General features: G+C 36.3%; 2 protein-coding genes and 2 long non-coding RNA genes across 4 annotated transcripts in view; 3 read left to right on the top strand and 1 right to left on the bottom strand.

The window, feature by feature from the left end:
• Positions 1-3,964, top strand: part of LOC123665660 (probable ATP-dependent RNA helicase DDX27) — a 19,114-nt gene extending 15,150 nt beyond the window's left edge. The window contains exon 15 of the mRNA XM_045599932.1: positions 3,624-3,964. Within this exon, the coding sequence (XP_045455888.1) occupies positions 3,624-3,947 (324 nt within the window). The 3' untranslated portion in view covers positions 3,948-3,964. The remainder of the gene's footprint in view (positions 1-3,623) is intronic.
• Positions 1,955-16,375, bottom strand: LOC123665661. The gene is made up of 3 exons (XR_006745093.1): positions 16,232-16,375; positions 12,067-12,079; positions 1,955-1,967 (listed from the first exon to the last, which is right to left on the bottom strand). It is a non-coding gene; the product is annotated as an uncharacterized LOC123665661 (long non-coding RNA).
• LOC123665662 lies at positions 12,390-12,893 on the top strand. Its single transcript, XR_006745094.1, has 2 exons — positions 12,390-12,601; positions 12,772-12,893. It is a non-coding gene; the product is annotated as an uncharacterized LOC123665662 (long non-coding RNA).
• LOC123665659 overlaps positions 13,523-16,375 on the top strand; it is a 35,144-nt gene continuing 32,291 nt past the window's right edge. The window contains exon 1 of the mRNA XM_045599931.1: positions 13,523-14,037. Within this exon, the coding sequence (XP_045455887.1) occupies positions 13,872-14,037 (166 nt within the window). The 5' untranslated portion in view covers positions 13,523-13,871. The remainder of the gene's footprint in view (positions 14,038-16,375) is intronic.

Below are 16,375 nucleotides of genomic sequence, written 5' to 3'. Positions count from 1 at the left end.
CTACAACGTAATTGTATTTACTGAGACGTGGCTCAATAGTAAAGTAACGAATTCGGAATTTATAGATAAGCGTTATACTGTTTATAGGAGAGATCGATTGTGCTCAGAAACTACTAAAAAAGACGGTGGAGGAGTTTTGGTCGCTGTTTCTAATCATATTCCTTCTTCCAGACATTCAAACTGGGAGAGCGATGCGGAGGACCTATGGGTCTCAATTGATGTAAAAACAAATAACATTGTCACAAAAATATTAATTTGCGCGGTATACCTTCCCCCACCAGTAAATTTGGAAAGCCTTACTCGGTTTTTAGAGCATACTAGCGATATTTTAGACGGAAATGACCAAGTCATAATATTGGGAGACTTCAACATGGGCTTTATTGGTTGGTCTCGCGGCGTGGATGGTGTTTCATGTAGTGCATTTAATTATGGTTCACCGCAAGGTCTGGCACTCACTGATTTCATGGCGCTGAATAATATTACACAAATGAACCCTCTTCCTAACGAGGATGGCAGAGTGCTGGATCTTGTTCTGACTAACTGCATTACGTTAGAAGTTACTAATTCTTTAAATATTATAAGTAAAATTGACCGAAAGCATCCTCCTTTATTGATTATTGTACCGGAACTAAAACCACACTTTCTTAAATCAGCCGAAAGACCCCGACCCAATTTTTTCAAAGCGAACTATAATCTAATTTTAGCTCATCTAAGGGAAATTAATTGGCCAAAACAGTTCGATAAGTGTCAAAACGTAAACGAGATGACCGCAGTGTTTTACCGTATATTGAACAATACCGTGGAAACATACGTCCCCGTTTCGAGACCAAAGAAAAGCAGGTTCCCCTCATGGTTTAGTAAGTCTCTGACTAAAATAATCTTGGAGAAGGAAAGCAAGCGGAAAAAGTTTATGAAATACAAAAATCCACGCGACAGGTTAGAGTATGAGTTACTTCGTGAACGAAGTAAAAAAATGATAGACGCATGCCTACAAAATTACAAAAAACGGGTTGAGAATAATATTATCGGGAATCCTAAATGTTTCTGGAACTTTATCAAGGATAGGCGAGGTGGTGAAACTACGATACCTGCCGAAATGACCCTTGATGACCAAACTGCTAACACTGGTACAAAAATCGCAGATTTATTTGCTAAAAATTTTTCATCAGTGTTTAGTAACATAGTATTACCTGATAGTCTAGAGTCCACAGTGCACGGTCTGTCATACTTGAGTAAAATTAAATTTAGTGAAAATGAAATCAAACGTGCCATTAATAAACTAGATATCTTTAAGGGTGCTGGTCCGGATGAGATCCCTCCTATCTTTGTGAAGCGCTGCGGCCCTACTCTTGCTCTGCCACTATCACTGCTTTTCAACAGGTCTTTGCATGACGGGGTGTTTCCTGAGTTGTGGAAAAAGGCAAAGGTCGTTCCTGTGTACAAAAAAGGTGACAATAAAGACGTCAAAAACTACCGTCCTATATCCATACTTTCATGTATACCTAAACTGTTTGAATCCCTTGTTTGCCCAATTGTCACGCGCCACTTGGAAAGCCAGATCTCAGAATATCAACATGGGTTTCGCAAGGGACGTTCTGTTCAAACGAACTTGGTGTCATTTATGTCCTACCTTAGTAAAGAAATAGATAGACGCCAACAAGTGGATTGTATATACATGGATTTCTCGAGCGCTTTTGATAAGGTGTGTCACTCGCGTCTTATACATAAATTGAGAAAGTCTGGTGTGGGTGGGACCTTACTTGAGTGGTTTGAGTCATACCTAGCAAAAAGACTTCAGTTTGTGGTGCTAAACGGTCACGTATCACATGAGTATGTTGCGTATTCAGGAGTACCACAAGGATCCCATTTGGGTCCTGTTCTCTTCTCAGTGTTTATAAATGACATTATTTCTTCTATACATCATTGTAAATACTCCCTTTTTGCTGATGATCTCAAGATATTCAAAACTGTCAGTACGAATAATGATGTAGAGCTCATCCAAGCTGATCTTGATGGAATAAATGTGTGGTGTAAATTAAACGGTATGATTATAAACACGAAGAAATCTTATCACATTAAGTACACAAAGAAAAAAGTACAATTGCCATCAGCGTATAAATTACAGTCCGATACGTTACAGGAGGTTAAGGAGATTCGAGATTTGGGCGTGATAATGGACGCAAAATTGAAATTTAAAGTGCACATGGACACAACGGTAAAACAAGCGGCCAGGATGTTAGGTTTTCTTAAAAGAAACACCAAAGGATTTGTTTCTCCTCAAACCAAAATAATCCTTTATAACTCACTGGTTCGCAGCAAACTCGAATTTGCATCGGTTGTGTGGAGTCCCCAATACGTAGCACCATCTCAACGTATAGAGAGACTACAAAGATCTTTTACTAGATACCTGGCATACCACACTTCGGGCATCTCTCATAAGGCCACCTATGACTTACGGCTGAAACACTTTAAAATGATTTCACTTTATAATCGCCGCATAATACTAGATTTAACATTCCTCAAAAAGTTGATATCGGGACAGATTGCATGCGGTGAATTGCTTGATAAAATAAATTTTAAAATCCCGTACAGATATCCACGAAAGCCCATTAATAACATACTTGTTGAACATGTAGGTAGAACAAATGCTCTTAAACATTCTCCATTATCGAGGATGTGTTCTGAGTACAATCGATTCTCCGCGTCAATTAAAGACTTTGATATCTTTCATGATTCAGGGACAAGTCTAAAAAAAAAACTTACCGCACATTTCTGCACATAAATATAATGTTTAATTTGATATTTATACTATTCTTTTTTTTTTTAATTGTTATACTTCTGCTATATTTTTATGATTTGCTGCAACTCTAAAATTGTTAATTAATGTCTTCTAAGGCGAGTGATGTATGCACCCGTAACTGGCATGCATACCGGACTATGTACATGAACGTGATATTGTAATGTTTAGTATGTTATGCTGTTGGTGTATCAGTAAATAAATAAATAAATAAATAAATATACTAGCTGACCTGGCGAACTACGTACCGCCTTTTTTTTTCGTGAAAATAATGATTATATACATCGAAATAAAATATGCCCTATATATTAAGTTGGACAAAGTTACATATCTGTGCAAAATTTCATTAAAATCGGTTAAGTAGTTTAGGAGTCCATCGTGGACAAACACCGTGAGGCGTAATTTATATATGTATATTAAGAACCCAAATTATTGTATTAGTTTGGATTCTCTAATAGAAAAACTTGAAATATTAAGACCATAAAGTATACATAATGTCAACTATTCTCATGAATATACTGTATATATGTAGTATATAACTATTAATATGGAATATCAACATAAACAAGAGTATGCAATTGAGTTATCTTACTCTCACAGACAACTATGCTAACAAAATGCAAGTATATCAATACTTGCATTTTCTCAACGTTAATTATATATTATATAATCTCATCTTTGAGTAAAATAGAATCCATATTCTAAAATCTTTATTTTCAAACATAATTGAGTCCATTGAGATACCAAAATATTTTAAAATGTTAATATTACAAATTGTAACAACACTTGTAATTAACACATACTAACATTAAGAAATATGTTACAGGTAGCGTTATTACAATCAAGAATGGTAAAACGCAAGAAGAAATTGCGCAGGATACGAACAATGGATGATGATGATGATCGACCAGCTCCAAACAAGAGCAAGCAGACTAACAAACGAAAGAAACAGACAAACTTTGCTAGCGAATTCACAGACACATCCAAAGCCTCAGCTAAACGTTTACGTTATGACGCCAATAGGGTTCAGAAAGGATTACCATTACAGAATGGTAAAGGGAAACCAACGAAGGGTAAGCCGAAGGGTAAGGGCAAAACGTTTGGGAAGCCGCAGGCACCAAAACAAGGTCCTCGTAAGAAATATAAATAAACTTTTAATATTTAGTTTATTGTGGTTTTATTTTTTGTCATCTCTCCTTTTAGGTCCCGCTTAGAAGTTGCTTGATTTATAATTAATGTACCTAAAATTGACTAAAAGTTTCAAAAGATCAAGTATTCAACTTAAACTTGTGCCAAGCTGATAATTGAATATATATTATATTCAAAAACTCTCCAGGGCAAAATCCATATGATGTAGTACTTTTGATATACATAAATAATAATTATTATTTCTTCTTGAAATAGCATTAAATATATTCTTACAATAAAAAGGTTTTTAAATAAATATGAAAAAATATTAATTCTAAACTGTACTGTGTGGCTACAGTACTAAAGAATATGCCACCTCGTCTATTCCCGTGGGTGTCGTATGAGGCGACTAAGGGATAACACAGTTCGCTACCACCTTGGAATTTAAAAAGCCGACCGATGGCGGGATAACCATCCAACTGCTGGCTTTGAAATACACAGGCCGAAGACGGGAAGCAGCGTCTTCGGTGCGACAAAGCCAGCCCTGCGGTCACCAACCCGCCTGCACAGCGTGTTGACTGTGGGCAAAACACATGAGTTCACGTTATTTTTGGCGTAAACTTGTGGAGGCCTATGTCCAGCAGTGGACTGTATAAGCTGTAATGACTAATTCTAAAGTAAGTTGACTGGAGGATATTATTTGCTGGTCGTAATTCTTCGAAACTATAACACCTACAAACTTGAAATTTGGCAAGTAAGCTCCTTATAAGACGTAGACATCCGCTAAGAACGGATTTTACGGAACTCGACCCCCAAGGGGGTAAAACGGGGGTTGGAAGTTTGTATGAAAGTCCTATGTTTTTAAAATAAGAGACTTGAAATTTAAAATGTATGCTCTATAAACGATGAGAAGGTGATCAAATAATGTATATTTAGAAATCAACTCCCTTTTGGGGTTACAACGGGGGATGGTAGGTTGACTCAGTCATCACGAAATCTCCGAAACTATAACACCTACAAGCTTGAAATTTGGCAGGTAGGCTCCTTAAAGGGCTTAAACATCCGCTAAGAATGGATTTTACAAAACTCGATCCCCAAGGGGTTAAAACGGGGGTTGGTAGTTTGTATGAATGTCCTATGTTTTTGAAGTAAGAGACTTGAAATTTAAAATGTATGTTTTATAGATGGTGAGAAGGTGTTCAAATAATGTATCTTTAGAAATAAACTCCCTTTTGGGGTTAAAACGGGGGATGGTAGGCTGACTCACTAATCACGAAATCTCCGAAACTATAACAGCTACAAATTTGAAATTTGGCAAGTAGGTTCCTTATAGACAGTTCCTTATAGGCGTAGACATCCGCTGAGAACGGATTTTACAAAACTCGACCTCTAAGGGGATAAAACGGGGGTTGGAAGTTTGTATGAAAATCCTATGTTTTTAAGGTAAGATACTTGAAATAGTATGTCGTCTGTAAGGATCGTGGCAAGTGGAAAGAAGTGGTCTCTGCCTACCCCTACGGGAAAGAATATTATAATTATTGTTTTTTTTTTTCAATTTTACTTTTTGACAGAAGCAGGCTTGCCAGATGGGGCGATTAGTCGCGAATTGGGCGATTTTTTTCATGGATACGCTCGGATACGCTCCTTTTTTTAAGTTTGGGCGACGTCGCAATTTGGCTCTTTTTAATCCTCAGCGTTGGCAACAAGTTAAAAGTACAAAAACCGTTACAAAAAGTATTGTGTTTTTTAATGTCCCAATAAGCTTCCTTTAATTTAATATTTTTTTTCAGACAGATGACAGATGCTAGTGTATTTTCAAACTTTTGTGGGAATCATTTTCATTCACACCACACATACATACACAAACACACCCACGCATATAAATTATAATAACAATAATATTTATTTACTAATAATTATTATACTTTACAAATATACATACATATACATAATATATTTAAACATATAAATAATCGTATATAATAATCATATATAAATAATCTAATATTATTATATGTTTAATTTATGAATTTTACAATAAAAATTATATATTTAATACTACGCATTAAAATAGCAATACGGTGCAATTGAAGACTCGGATAACGGGACGACAGGTGGAAGTCAATGCCCGCGCGCGCCGGCCGCCGAGCGACTCCGGCGCCAGTTGACCGCACGACTTCAGCTGATCTCCACGTCGCTTGCTTTTTCATTTTATATTTCGCGAACGCTTAGATTATCGTATTGCTGTGTTTAGCTTATACTTATATACGCGCTATTATTTCCTTTTCTTTCGCTGATTAATTTCTCCGCTCACTTCACTATCGCTGTTGATTATTCTACCTATATATTTAACTGTACTTCTCTGTGGTGTAAAATAAACTGTTGTTTCATATGTGGCCTTATTATTTAACTTATAGTGTAGTGTGAAATAAACTTTCTATAGAATAACGAACATTAATACTTCGTTCTAAAGTGGTGACCCCGATAAACGAACGTTATAATTTGAAATCCAGCATGAGTTTTAACAAAGAAAGTGCAGGTGATTCGAAAAACTCAGCGCGCGGGTTGTCGGACTTATCTGGTGAATCGTGCCGCGTTGGAGTGCGTATACCCCCTTTTTGGCCTCAAGAACCAGCATTATGGTTTGCTCAAGTCGAGGGACAATTTGCTTTAGCGAATATAACGAACGATGTCACTAAGTTTTACTACGTAACATCACACTTAGATCACATCTACGCTTCGGAAGTGAAGGATATAATTATCGCTCCACCCGAAACAAATAAATATGAAAAGTTAAAGACCGAATTAACAAAAAGATTATCCGCATCTCGGGAAAAGGAAGTGCAGCAACTATTGATGCATGAGGAACTAGGCGATCGTAAACCGTCTCAGTTTTTACGACATTTACAACATCTGGCCGGACCTAATATACCGGAAGATTTCCTCAAGACTATATGGACCAGCCGCTTGCCTAATAGCATTCAGGCAGTCCTAGCAGCACAGCCAACCACTCCTTTAGCGACACTAGCGGAAGTAGCTGATCGAGTAAATGATATTGTTCCTTCCTCTCCAGCTGTCGCGAGTGCTTCGATGTCAACTCAAAACACACTCGATCAAATGGCAAAAATGATTGCGGACCTCACGAAGCAAGTACAGGCTTTAAAGGTTCAACAGTCAAGACGGCCACGATCCATGTCTAGGGGAAGAGACAGACGTAAGCGCAGTTCCAGCAGAACACACTCCTCTCACGAGAGATATCCTTACTGTTGGTATCACAAGATACATGGTTCTCGAGCAAGGAGGTGTGTTAAGCCTTGCGATTTCGCCTCGGGAAACGCTCCGGACAGTCGCTAATGGCGGCTGACGATTGTCCGAGTTCTAGTCGCCTATTTATCACAGATCGTAACAGCAAGACACAATTTCTTATTGATACGGGCAGTGACCTCTGTGTTTACCCTCGAGCGCTAATTAAAGAATACAGGCATAGAACAAATTATCATCTCTTCGCCGCTAATGGTACCGCTATTAACACCTACGGATATAAACACCTGGAATTAAACCTTGGACTTCGTCGAACTTTTTCCTGGAGGTTTGTGGTCGCCGATGTTACGAAGGCTATCATAGGTGTCGACTTCCTAAGTTTCTATAACTTGGCTGTCGACTGCCGACACAAGCGACTAGTTGATAATACAACTACATTACAAGTTTCTGCGACATCAGCTGGGTGTAACATTGTTTCGTCTGTCCGTACAGTCTGGGGTGAATCGAAGTACCTGCAAGTCCTGCGAGCGTATCCAGACATTACTCGACCTCCTGGAGCACCAAGGACGATTAATCACAACACCGTACATCATATTAGGACAACACCTGGGCCACCAATATCGTGTACACCGCGACGTCTAGCTCCTGATAAATTAAAAATTGCTAAAAAAGAATTTGAGGGCATGTTAAAGAGTGGTATCGCTAGGCCATCGGATAGTCCCTGGGCATCACCTTTACACCTCGTTCCCAAGAAAGACAATGGATGGCGACCTTGTGGTGACTATCGCATGTTGAATGCTCGTACAATACCGGATTGTTATCCTATACGTAATATACAAGACTTTGCACATAGTATAAGTGGTTGCACGATATTTTCAACACTCGACCTCGAAAAAGCCTACCAGCAGATCCCGGTATTCCCTGAAGATGTTCCTAAGACAGCTATCACTACACCATTCGGGCTGTATGAGTTCCCGTTTATGACGTTTGGCCTACGTAATGCAGGTCAAACGTTTCAACGATTTATCGACGAGGTAACCCGAGGATTAGATTTTTGTTACGCATACCTTGATGATTTTTTAATTTTCTCGTGCGATGAAAAGGAACACGAATCTCATCTACACCAACTGTTCAAACGTCTACAAGAATATGGTATCGTCATTAACACCTCTAAATGTGTCTTGGAGCTAAGGAAGTAAAATTTCTGGGGTACACAATATCAGCTGAAGAAACTAGACCCCTGGACACAAAAGTTGAAGCCATCAAGTCGTTTCCCGAGCCGAAAACTATTAAGCAACTACGACGTTTCTTAGGAATGATTAATTTCTATAGGAGATTTATACCATCAGCAGCACAGATACAAGCACCCTTAAACAATCTTCTCACCGGCTCAGTAAAGGGCTCTCACCCAGTTAACCTCCAGGGTGACACTTTAAAGGCATTCGAGGCTTGTAAAGACAGTCTGTGCCGTGCTACTTTATTAGCACACCCAGATTGTGAAGCACCTCTTGCTTTGGTTACCGACGCATCCGATAAGGCAATCGGAGCGGTACTTCAACAATACAAAAACAAAGGCTGGCAACCACTCGCTTTCTTTTCGCACAAATTAAGCCCGACACGAAGCAGCTATTCACCATACGATCGGGAATTGCTAGCAATTTACGAGGCGGTTCGGTATTTTCGTCACATGTTGGAAGCTAGAGATTTTACTATCTACACCGATCATAAGCCTCTAACGTTTGCATACAACGCGCGGAAAGAGAAAGGCTCTCCTAGGCAACAACGTCATCTCGAATTCATATCCCAGTTCACCACTGACATTAGGCATATTTCGGGTGCAGAGAACGTAGTGGCGGATACCTTATCGAGAATCGAAGAAATCTTTACTCCAATAGACTACAAGCAGTTGGCTGAAGCACAAAATATAGACGAAGAATTGAAGTCGCTACTTAAAGACGGATCATCGTTACGTCTTAAGAAAATCGTGTTGCCTGATTCTCAAGTCAGTTTATATTGTGACGTCAGCACTGAACTTACCAGACCATTCGTTACCAAACAACTGAGACGCCAAGTTTTCGACAACCTTCACGGACTTAGTCATCCAGGAGCCAACGCTACAGCGAAACTAATCTCTCAGCGCTATGTGTGGCCTGGTATTAAGAAGAACTGCAGAGAGTGGTGTCGGTCGTGTCATTCCTGTCAACGAGCTAAAATCACTCGTCATGTTTCTTCTCCCCTGGGCACCTACGAGCTACCAAAAATAAGATTTCAGCAGATACACATCGACCTTATAGGACCACTGCCACCGTCTCAAGGTTTTCGCTACTGCCTTACTGCTGTTGACAGATTCACGAGATGGCCTGAAGCAGTACCTATAACAGATATAACAGCTGAGACCGTTGCGAAGGCTCTAATGACATGCTGGATATCTAGATTCGGATGCCCGACTGATATAGTGACAGACCGCGGCGCTCAGTTTGAATCAGCTCTCTTTAAGCACTTATCAGAACTAATCGGCTTCAAACACAAGAAAACTACTGCATACCACCCATCCTGCAACGGTTTAGTGGAGAGATTCCATCGTCAACTTAAAGCTGCAATTGTATGCCATTCAAAGGATAATTGGACTGAAGTTTTACCTTTAGTTTTACTCGGCATACGTTGCGCTTATAAAAAAGACTTAAAAGCAACCTCAGCAGAATTAGTTTACGGCGAAACACTGCGACTTCCAGGACAATTCTTCTCCAGTCCTGATATCACACCGACTAACGACGTCGCAGATTTTATCGCTCGTTTACGCGCATTCGCACACAACGTAAGACCGCAACAAACTTCAAGACATGGTCAGAAGTCAGCCTTTGTATTTAAGGACTTGGCAACGTGTAGCCACGTATATTTACGCGAAGATGCAAAACGTGGTGCACTACAGCCAGCTTACAATGGACCATATGCTGTGTTAAAAAGAGACGACAAGACGATGACACTGCTGGTTAGAGGGAAAACTACAAAAGTAACCATAGACCGAGTCAAACCAGCATATATACTTGTTGATAAACCAGCAACAAAGTCTCAACAACCTGAACCAGAGCTGAAAAAGAATATAGAAAGGCGAACCCGATCAGGCCGCCATGCACACTTCCCGCAGTTTTACCGCCCGTAGTGACGGTCTCCGCGGGGGAGTGATGTGGGAATCATTTTCATTCACACCACACATACATACACAAACACACCCACGCATATAAATTATAATAACAATAATATTTATTTACTAATAATTATTATACTTTACAAATATACATACATATACATAATATATTTAAACATATAAATAATCGTATATAATAATCATATATAAATAATCTAATATTATTATATGTTTAATTTATGAATTTTACAATAAAAATTATATATTTAATACTACGCATTAAAATAGCAATACGGTGCAATTGAAGACTCGGATAACGGGACGACAGGTGGAAGTCAATGCCCGCGCGCGCCGGCCGCCGAGCGACTCCGGCGCCAGTTGACCGCACGACTTCAGCTGATCTCCACGTCGCTTGCTTTTTCATTTTATATTTCGCGAACGCTTAGATTATCGTATTGCTGTGTTTAGCTTATACTTATATACGCGCTATTATTTCCTTTTCTTTCGCTGATTAATTTCTCCGCTCACTTCACTATCGCTGTTGATTATTCTACCTATATATTTAACTGTACTTCTGTGTGGTGTAAAATAAACTGTTGTTTCATATGTGGCCTTATTATTTAACTTATAGTGTAGTGTGAAATAAACTTTCTATAGAATAACGAACATTAATACTTCGTTCTAAACTTTCATTGGGCGACTCCTAAGAATATTTTGCGACTTTCGATCATAGATGGGGCGAGGCGACTCCTAAGAATATTTTGCGACTTTCGATCATAGCGACAGCAGCAATTTATACTAAGCTAACTCGTAAAAGTGAACTTTACAATTGAGGCTTATAAAAGGGAAAAACGTGATACCTTTTATATTAATTAAGAAACTTATTTGAAATTTGGTATCTTTAATAGTTAATTTATTCATTACAATTTCACAATTTTTATTATTACAAAAAAAAAAAAAACACATTTATTCAAGTTGCATTAAGAAAACAAACTTATCGAAAATTCGAGTTGGCGTAGTATAAATTGTTGGTGTCGATAGATGGGGTGACTTGAATCAAAACTTTCTGGCAAGCCTGGACAGAAGTAAGCTGCTGAAAATAAGCGCGGGAAATCATCTTGACTTTCTCGCGCATCAAACTGTTCACAATGTTTTATATTAATATAAATCGTGCCCCACTGGCATAACTGAAAGCCTAAAACCAATCAATCAATTTAAATATATATATTAATATACTTTGCCTTGATAAACATTCCTAATGAGTAAGGGTATCCCACCATCGATTTCCTCTATATTTAGCACCTCTTTAGTTTGACATATTTCCGAAAAAATATTCTTAATGCTCCCGCACACTTACAATTGCCGAACTTGGCCGAACGCCGCTACGACTAAATCGCAGAGTCTTTATTACATTACTTGGTCTATGCGCAGCGTATACTAAGTGCTCCGCTGTGTTCCCGCACACTTACAATTATGTTGGCCGACTACCGAACAACTAAATTGTGTACGTGTGCGGACGTTTACAACTTATTTGATCAACTTTATTTTGTTGGTTGGTTAGCCGCAGACTATTCGATTTAATCAGTGACAGTGTTGCTAGCGCGGTGCGTGTGCGTGAAAATGCGGAAAAAAAACGCTCTAATTGCACTAATAATAAAAAGAAGATGAAAACAAAAAAGAAAATTTTGGGTGCACATATATTAAGTAATAGATTAGAATATGGTAAGCATCGTACATTGCATTCTAAACTCAGATGTTATCCAGATAATTTTTTTTCATACTACAGAATGAGTATTTCGTCTTTTGATGAGCTCGTATATCTAATTGGGCCAGCAATAATCAAACAGGACACACCTTTCCGACTCGTTATAGCCGTTGAAGAAATTTTTTTTTTTTAAATATAATTAATATACATCCACGGGCTTTTGAAACCCATGTCCTTTTTTATTTCTAAAACATTCAAATAATGCGACATATAAAATTTAAACTGCATGCTGGGATCAACATTGAAACATGTATTTTGATACAGAACCCTAGAAGAATAATATAATAATACCCGTAGAAGTTGATGGAATTGGCTGATTTACAAGTTCTTGCAAAGGTTTTCTTCCAACACATGGTATCTTTGGTTGTGATAATCGATTGAAACCTAAAAAAATAAATAAAGGAATAACTGCATTAACAATTTTGCTCAGATGCTTTAGTTTTGTAATTAATTAAAGCAACAGTGGCCACTCATATATAATTATGTGGTCAACATGTTTATAATGGTATGAAAGTCATTTAATTTGATTAAGTCTAAGAACTATACTAAATATTTTTAGTAGTTAGTATTAGTAATTATATTCTTATAATTTAATTTAGTGTGCATTTGTAAGTTCCAAAATATCACCTCTAATTGAATATAACCACGTATTAAATCGTAATTTATCTTTTTCAGGGTTCGGAAATCCATGAAGATGCATGTATGCCTGAAACTAATTATGCAATTATTGATGTATATTTCTGTCAGTTTCCTTTAGTAATAGTTAATTCAAATAAAAATATTGGAATTATAAAAAACATGTTTGACTGAAAGAGAAAAATGTAACATATTGGTGTTTCGAAACAAATTGGATTCTATATTAAAGAGATACGAAAACTGAACAATTTTTTTTATAAAATGAAAAAAAGTAATTTTGAATTGCGTTCAATACAAAGTCCCAATATTTATTATTTGGCTATTAAAATGTGATATGGTAACATACCTCTGCTGTCCTTGCACCCAGAAACGCAGCAGTGCTTAAAACTTAAAATACGAAATTCAACGGTTTAGATCAGGAGTAAAATAGACAAACAGTTTTCTCTTATATGTCTGTGGTTTACACACATTTTATTGTATTGATAAAATAAAGTCTTAATAATTTATTTAATATAATAAGTATTATTTTATAGTGTATAATTATATATATTATAAAAACCAAATAATCTACATTTGTTTGCTAATTTGAAGAAAAAACTTGTAACAGGAATTACGAACATTAAGAAGTCAAGAACTGTTAAATAAATAAAAAATTAAACCAGAAAGAAAATATTTTATAAATCTGTATGTGTATATTTATATAAAAGTTACACGAGCTAAATATTTTTAATAGATTTGTGTGTTTATCCATAGACAATAGAGTAGGTAATAGATAATAGAGAACAGTGTGGCGTCGCCGAGCGGATGTTGTTTATGACCGACATTTTCCTTCGTATACTGTATTTGGGTTCTTATTGCTTACATTTAGTCAATTTTTTCCTGTTAATATATTATTTTCTGCGTATTTAAATACAACAAAGGGTTTTTGTGAACCAGAAATGTAAATATAGAACGTTTTTACCTGTCACAGATCGTTAAAGCAAAAGTTTTTTTTTGCATTCAATAAAGCGGGAAATCGACGTTGTGACGCGCACAATTTTTGATAATTTGTCGGGAGCTACAGTGAAGTGTCGTAACGGATTGTTATGTGGTTATTTAGGCTCTGACAGTGGATCTCGGTATTATATTTAGATTTGACAATGTCGGACGAAATGGCGGTGGGTGATAACGCGTCCAAAGATGAACATAAAGTAGACAAAACAAACAGCGAGGCAGATACGGAGACCATGGAGACCGCTGATGCCTCAGAACTTCCAGCGAAGCCTTCGGTTTCTGAACCAGAGGTGACATCAAAATTAATTAAAGGTAATTTGACTTTCACATAACCTCTCATCTGCTTGTTGACATACATTCATCACATCTTTAACAGTATCGGATTAATACACAAACTGCCCAAATTATACTAAAAGTATCATTATATTGCCTAAAATAATAAATTTTACCTTCGTAACCCATATAATTATTTTCTTGAAACAACAATTATTTACTAACCATTGTTTTAATTGTGCACTGCTAGTTACCATTACAATTTCTGCATATGAAATTGTATAAAACACGTATGTTAGTTACTACTGTAATTATTACAGTCAGACGTTGTGATGGTTTACAGTTCAACAAAATAATGTCTTAATTTCTTGTTCTCATGCTTCTTTTAGCATATTTTACATTTTAATAATGTTGTAGAACTAATATAACAATCAAATTTGCATGTAATAGCTACCGCACGCCTACTTTACGCCTAGATTATAATGAATTGGTCTTAGTTTTCTCTAGCCGATAACTCGGAGGCGGTTTAATAAATTGAGTTAGTGAAACATATCTTAGTGATGAAATTGATAAAATTTTTTATCTTAAATAAGAATAAGAATGTTTAATGTTAAGAACCACCAACAGAATTACACGTTTAAAAATAATTACAATCAGTTATATGCCAAGGTCTTAAATATATATATTATAATTCCTCTTAAAGGTAGTTACAGCATGCGCTTTAGATAATTAAGTCGTCTGCCTATTCAAAAAATTTTGAACATTCATGAGTTAAACAAAAAAGTACATCTATACATATAATAAAATGGTAGGAAAGTCAAAACTGTACATTGAATTTTTTTTTAAAAGAATACTTGGGATGTGATCTACAATCTATACCGAATCCAAAAATATAGTTCTAAGAATTTTTGTCTGTTTGTCTGTATGTATGTCCAGGATAAATTCAAAAAGTATTGCATGGATTTACTTTAAATTTGGCACGAATATTATTAAGAAGTCGGGTCAACATATAGGCTACAAATTATCACGCTACACCTATGGGGAACGAGCAGTGAACCTTTTTTTTCTGTGAACGTGTAATCTAACGTATATTTGAATGTTGTTATTATGTCCATAACCATGCCATAAGCTAGCTTCATACTATAAATAAAGACATTCTGTAGTATATTTAGTATCAGCATTGCACCCGTGCGAAGCCGCGGCGGGTCGCTAGTACAAAATAAAGAACTAATAACTATTACTATTATAAATTAATATTATAGTGCTACATAGCTTTTGATTTGAGGAATCAAATGACTTTAATAGTTTCTTCTTAAATATAGCTAGGTTATTTGCAAAGATGTTATGATAGTTTACTTCTTAAAGTTCCTTCCCATGGGTATTTCATAATGTGGTTTTATCTAGTTACTTATAATTTATTAAGTCAATGATCAAAATAGCTAGTATAAATTTTGTGTTATTATTAATTTATTGATTCCGATTCCAGTATATAGACTCATAATTGATAAAAGAAACTGTTAGAAATAATATTTATAATTAGCTGACCATACAAATGTATTGTTTTGAGAAATTGTGAATTAAAAGTAATTGTTATATTTTAAGTCTACTGTGCAATTTTTTAACTTTTCTTTTCATGAAACCTTCAACAAAGTATAAGGTCTAAAAATTATTGAAATTTAGTCAAAATCGGTTCAGCGGTTTCTTTACTTTTTTTACACATAGCAACACAAAACATTTCCTTTTTATTTATATACAGGATTATTCTGTTATGTAAGTTAAGCAAAGCAAGTTTTGATACTTATAAAAAAACCTCTCTTGATATATTTTTAAATTTTTAAAGTCACTATGAAGATGATGAAGATGAATCAAGTGTGATTTTACCAGACTTACCGCAATTATTATTTTGAAACTTCCGATATTTTCGTGTCATTGCTGGCGTCATGGTCATGGTCAATCAAAAACTTTTTTTATATTTCTTATTAAATTATTTACAGATTTAAAATAATATAATGCAATATCTTGAAAGTGTAAGATAAAGTAAATCATAGTGATTCTAGTTTATGGTTGTGTGTTAGTTACAAGTGCTTTGTATTGTTATTGTGTGGTTATAGTGTTTCAACAATATCTAATATACTAAGGATAACACAGTTCCACTACCACTTTAGAACTTAATAGCTGACCGATGGTGGGATAACCATCCAACTGCTGGCTTTGAAAGACACAGACCGAAGACTTCTTCTTCTTATTTTACTTTGGCTCCCTGAAGGATTTGCCAATATCTGAGTGGAGCTTAGCTTATGTTATGAGAATCGTTAAGTTAGGGCAGAAAACTTTGCTTTGTGTAAGGCTTTGTGGGAGTGCAAGTCGTAAGATCAAA

Source organism: Melitaea cinxia, chromosome 24 (genome assembly GCF_905220565.1).
Source record: "Melitaea cinxia chromosome 24, ilMelCinx1.1, whole genome shotgun sequence".
NCBI classification, from domain to species: Eukaryota; Metazoa; Arthropoda; class Insecta; order Lepidoptera; family Nymphalidae; genus Melitaea; species Melitaea cinxia.
This window is presented reverse-complemented; position numbering and strand designations above follow the sequence as displayed.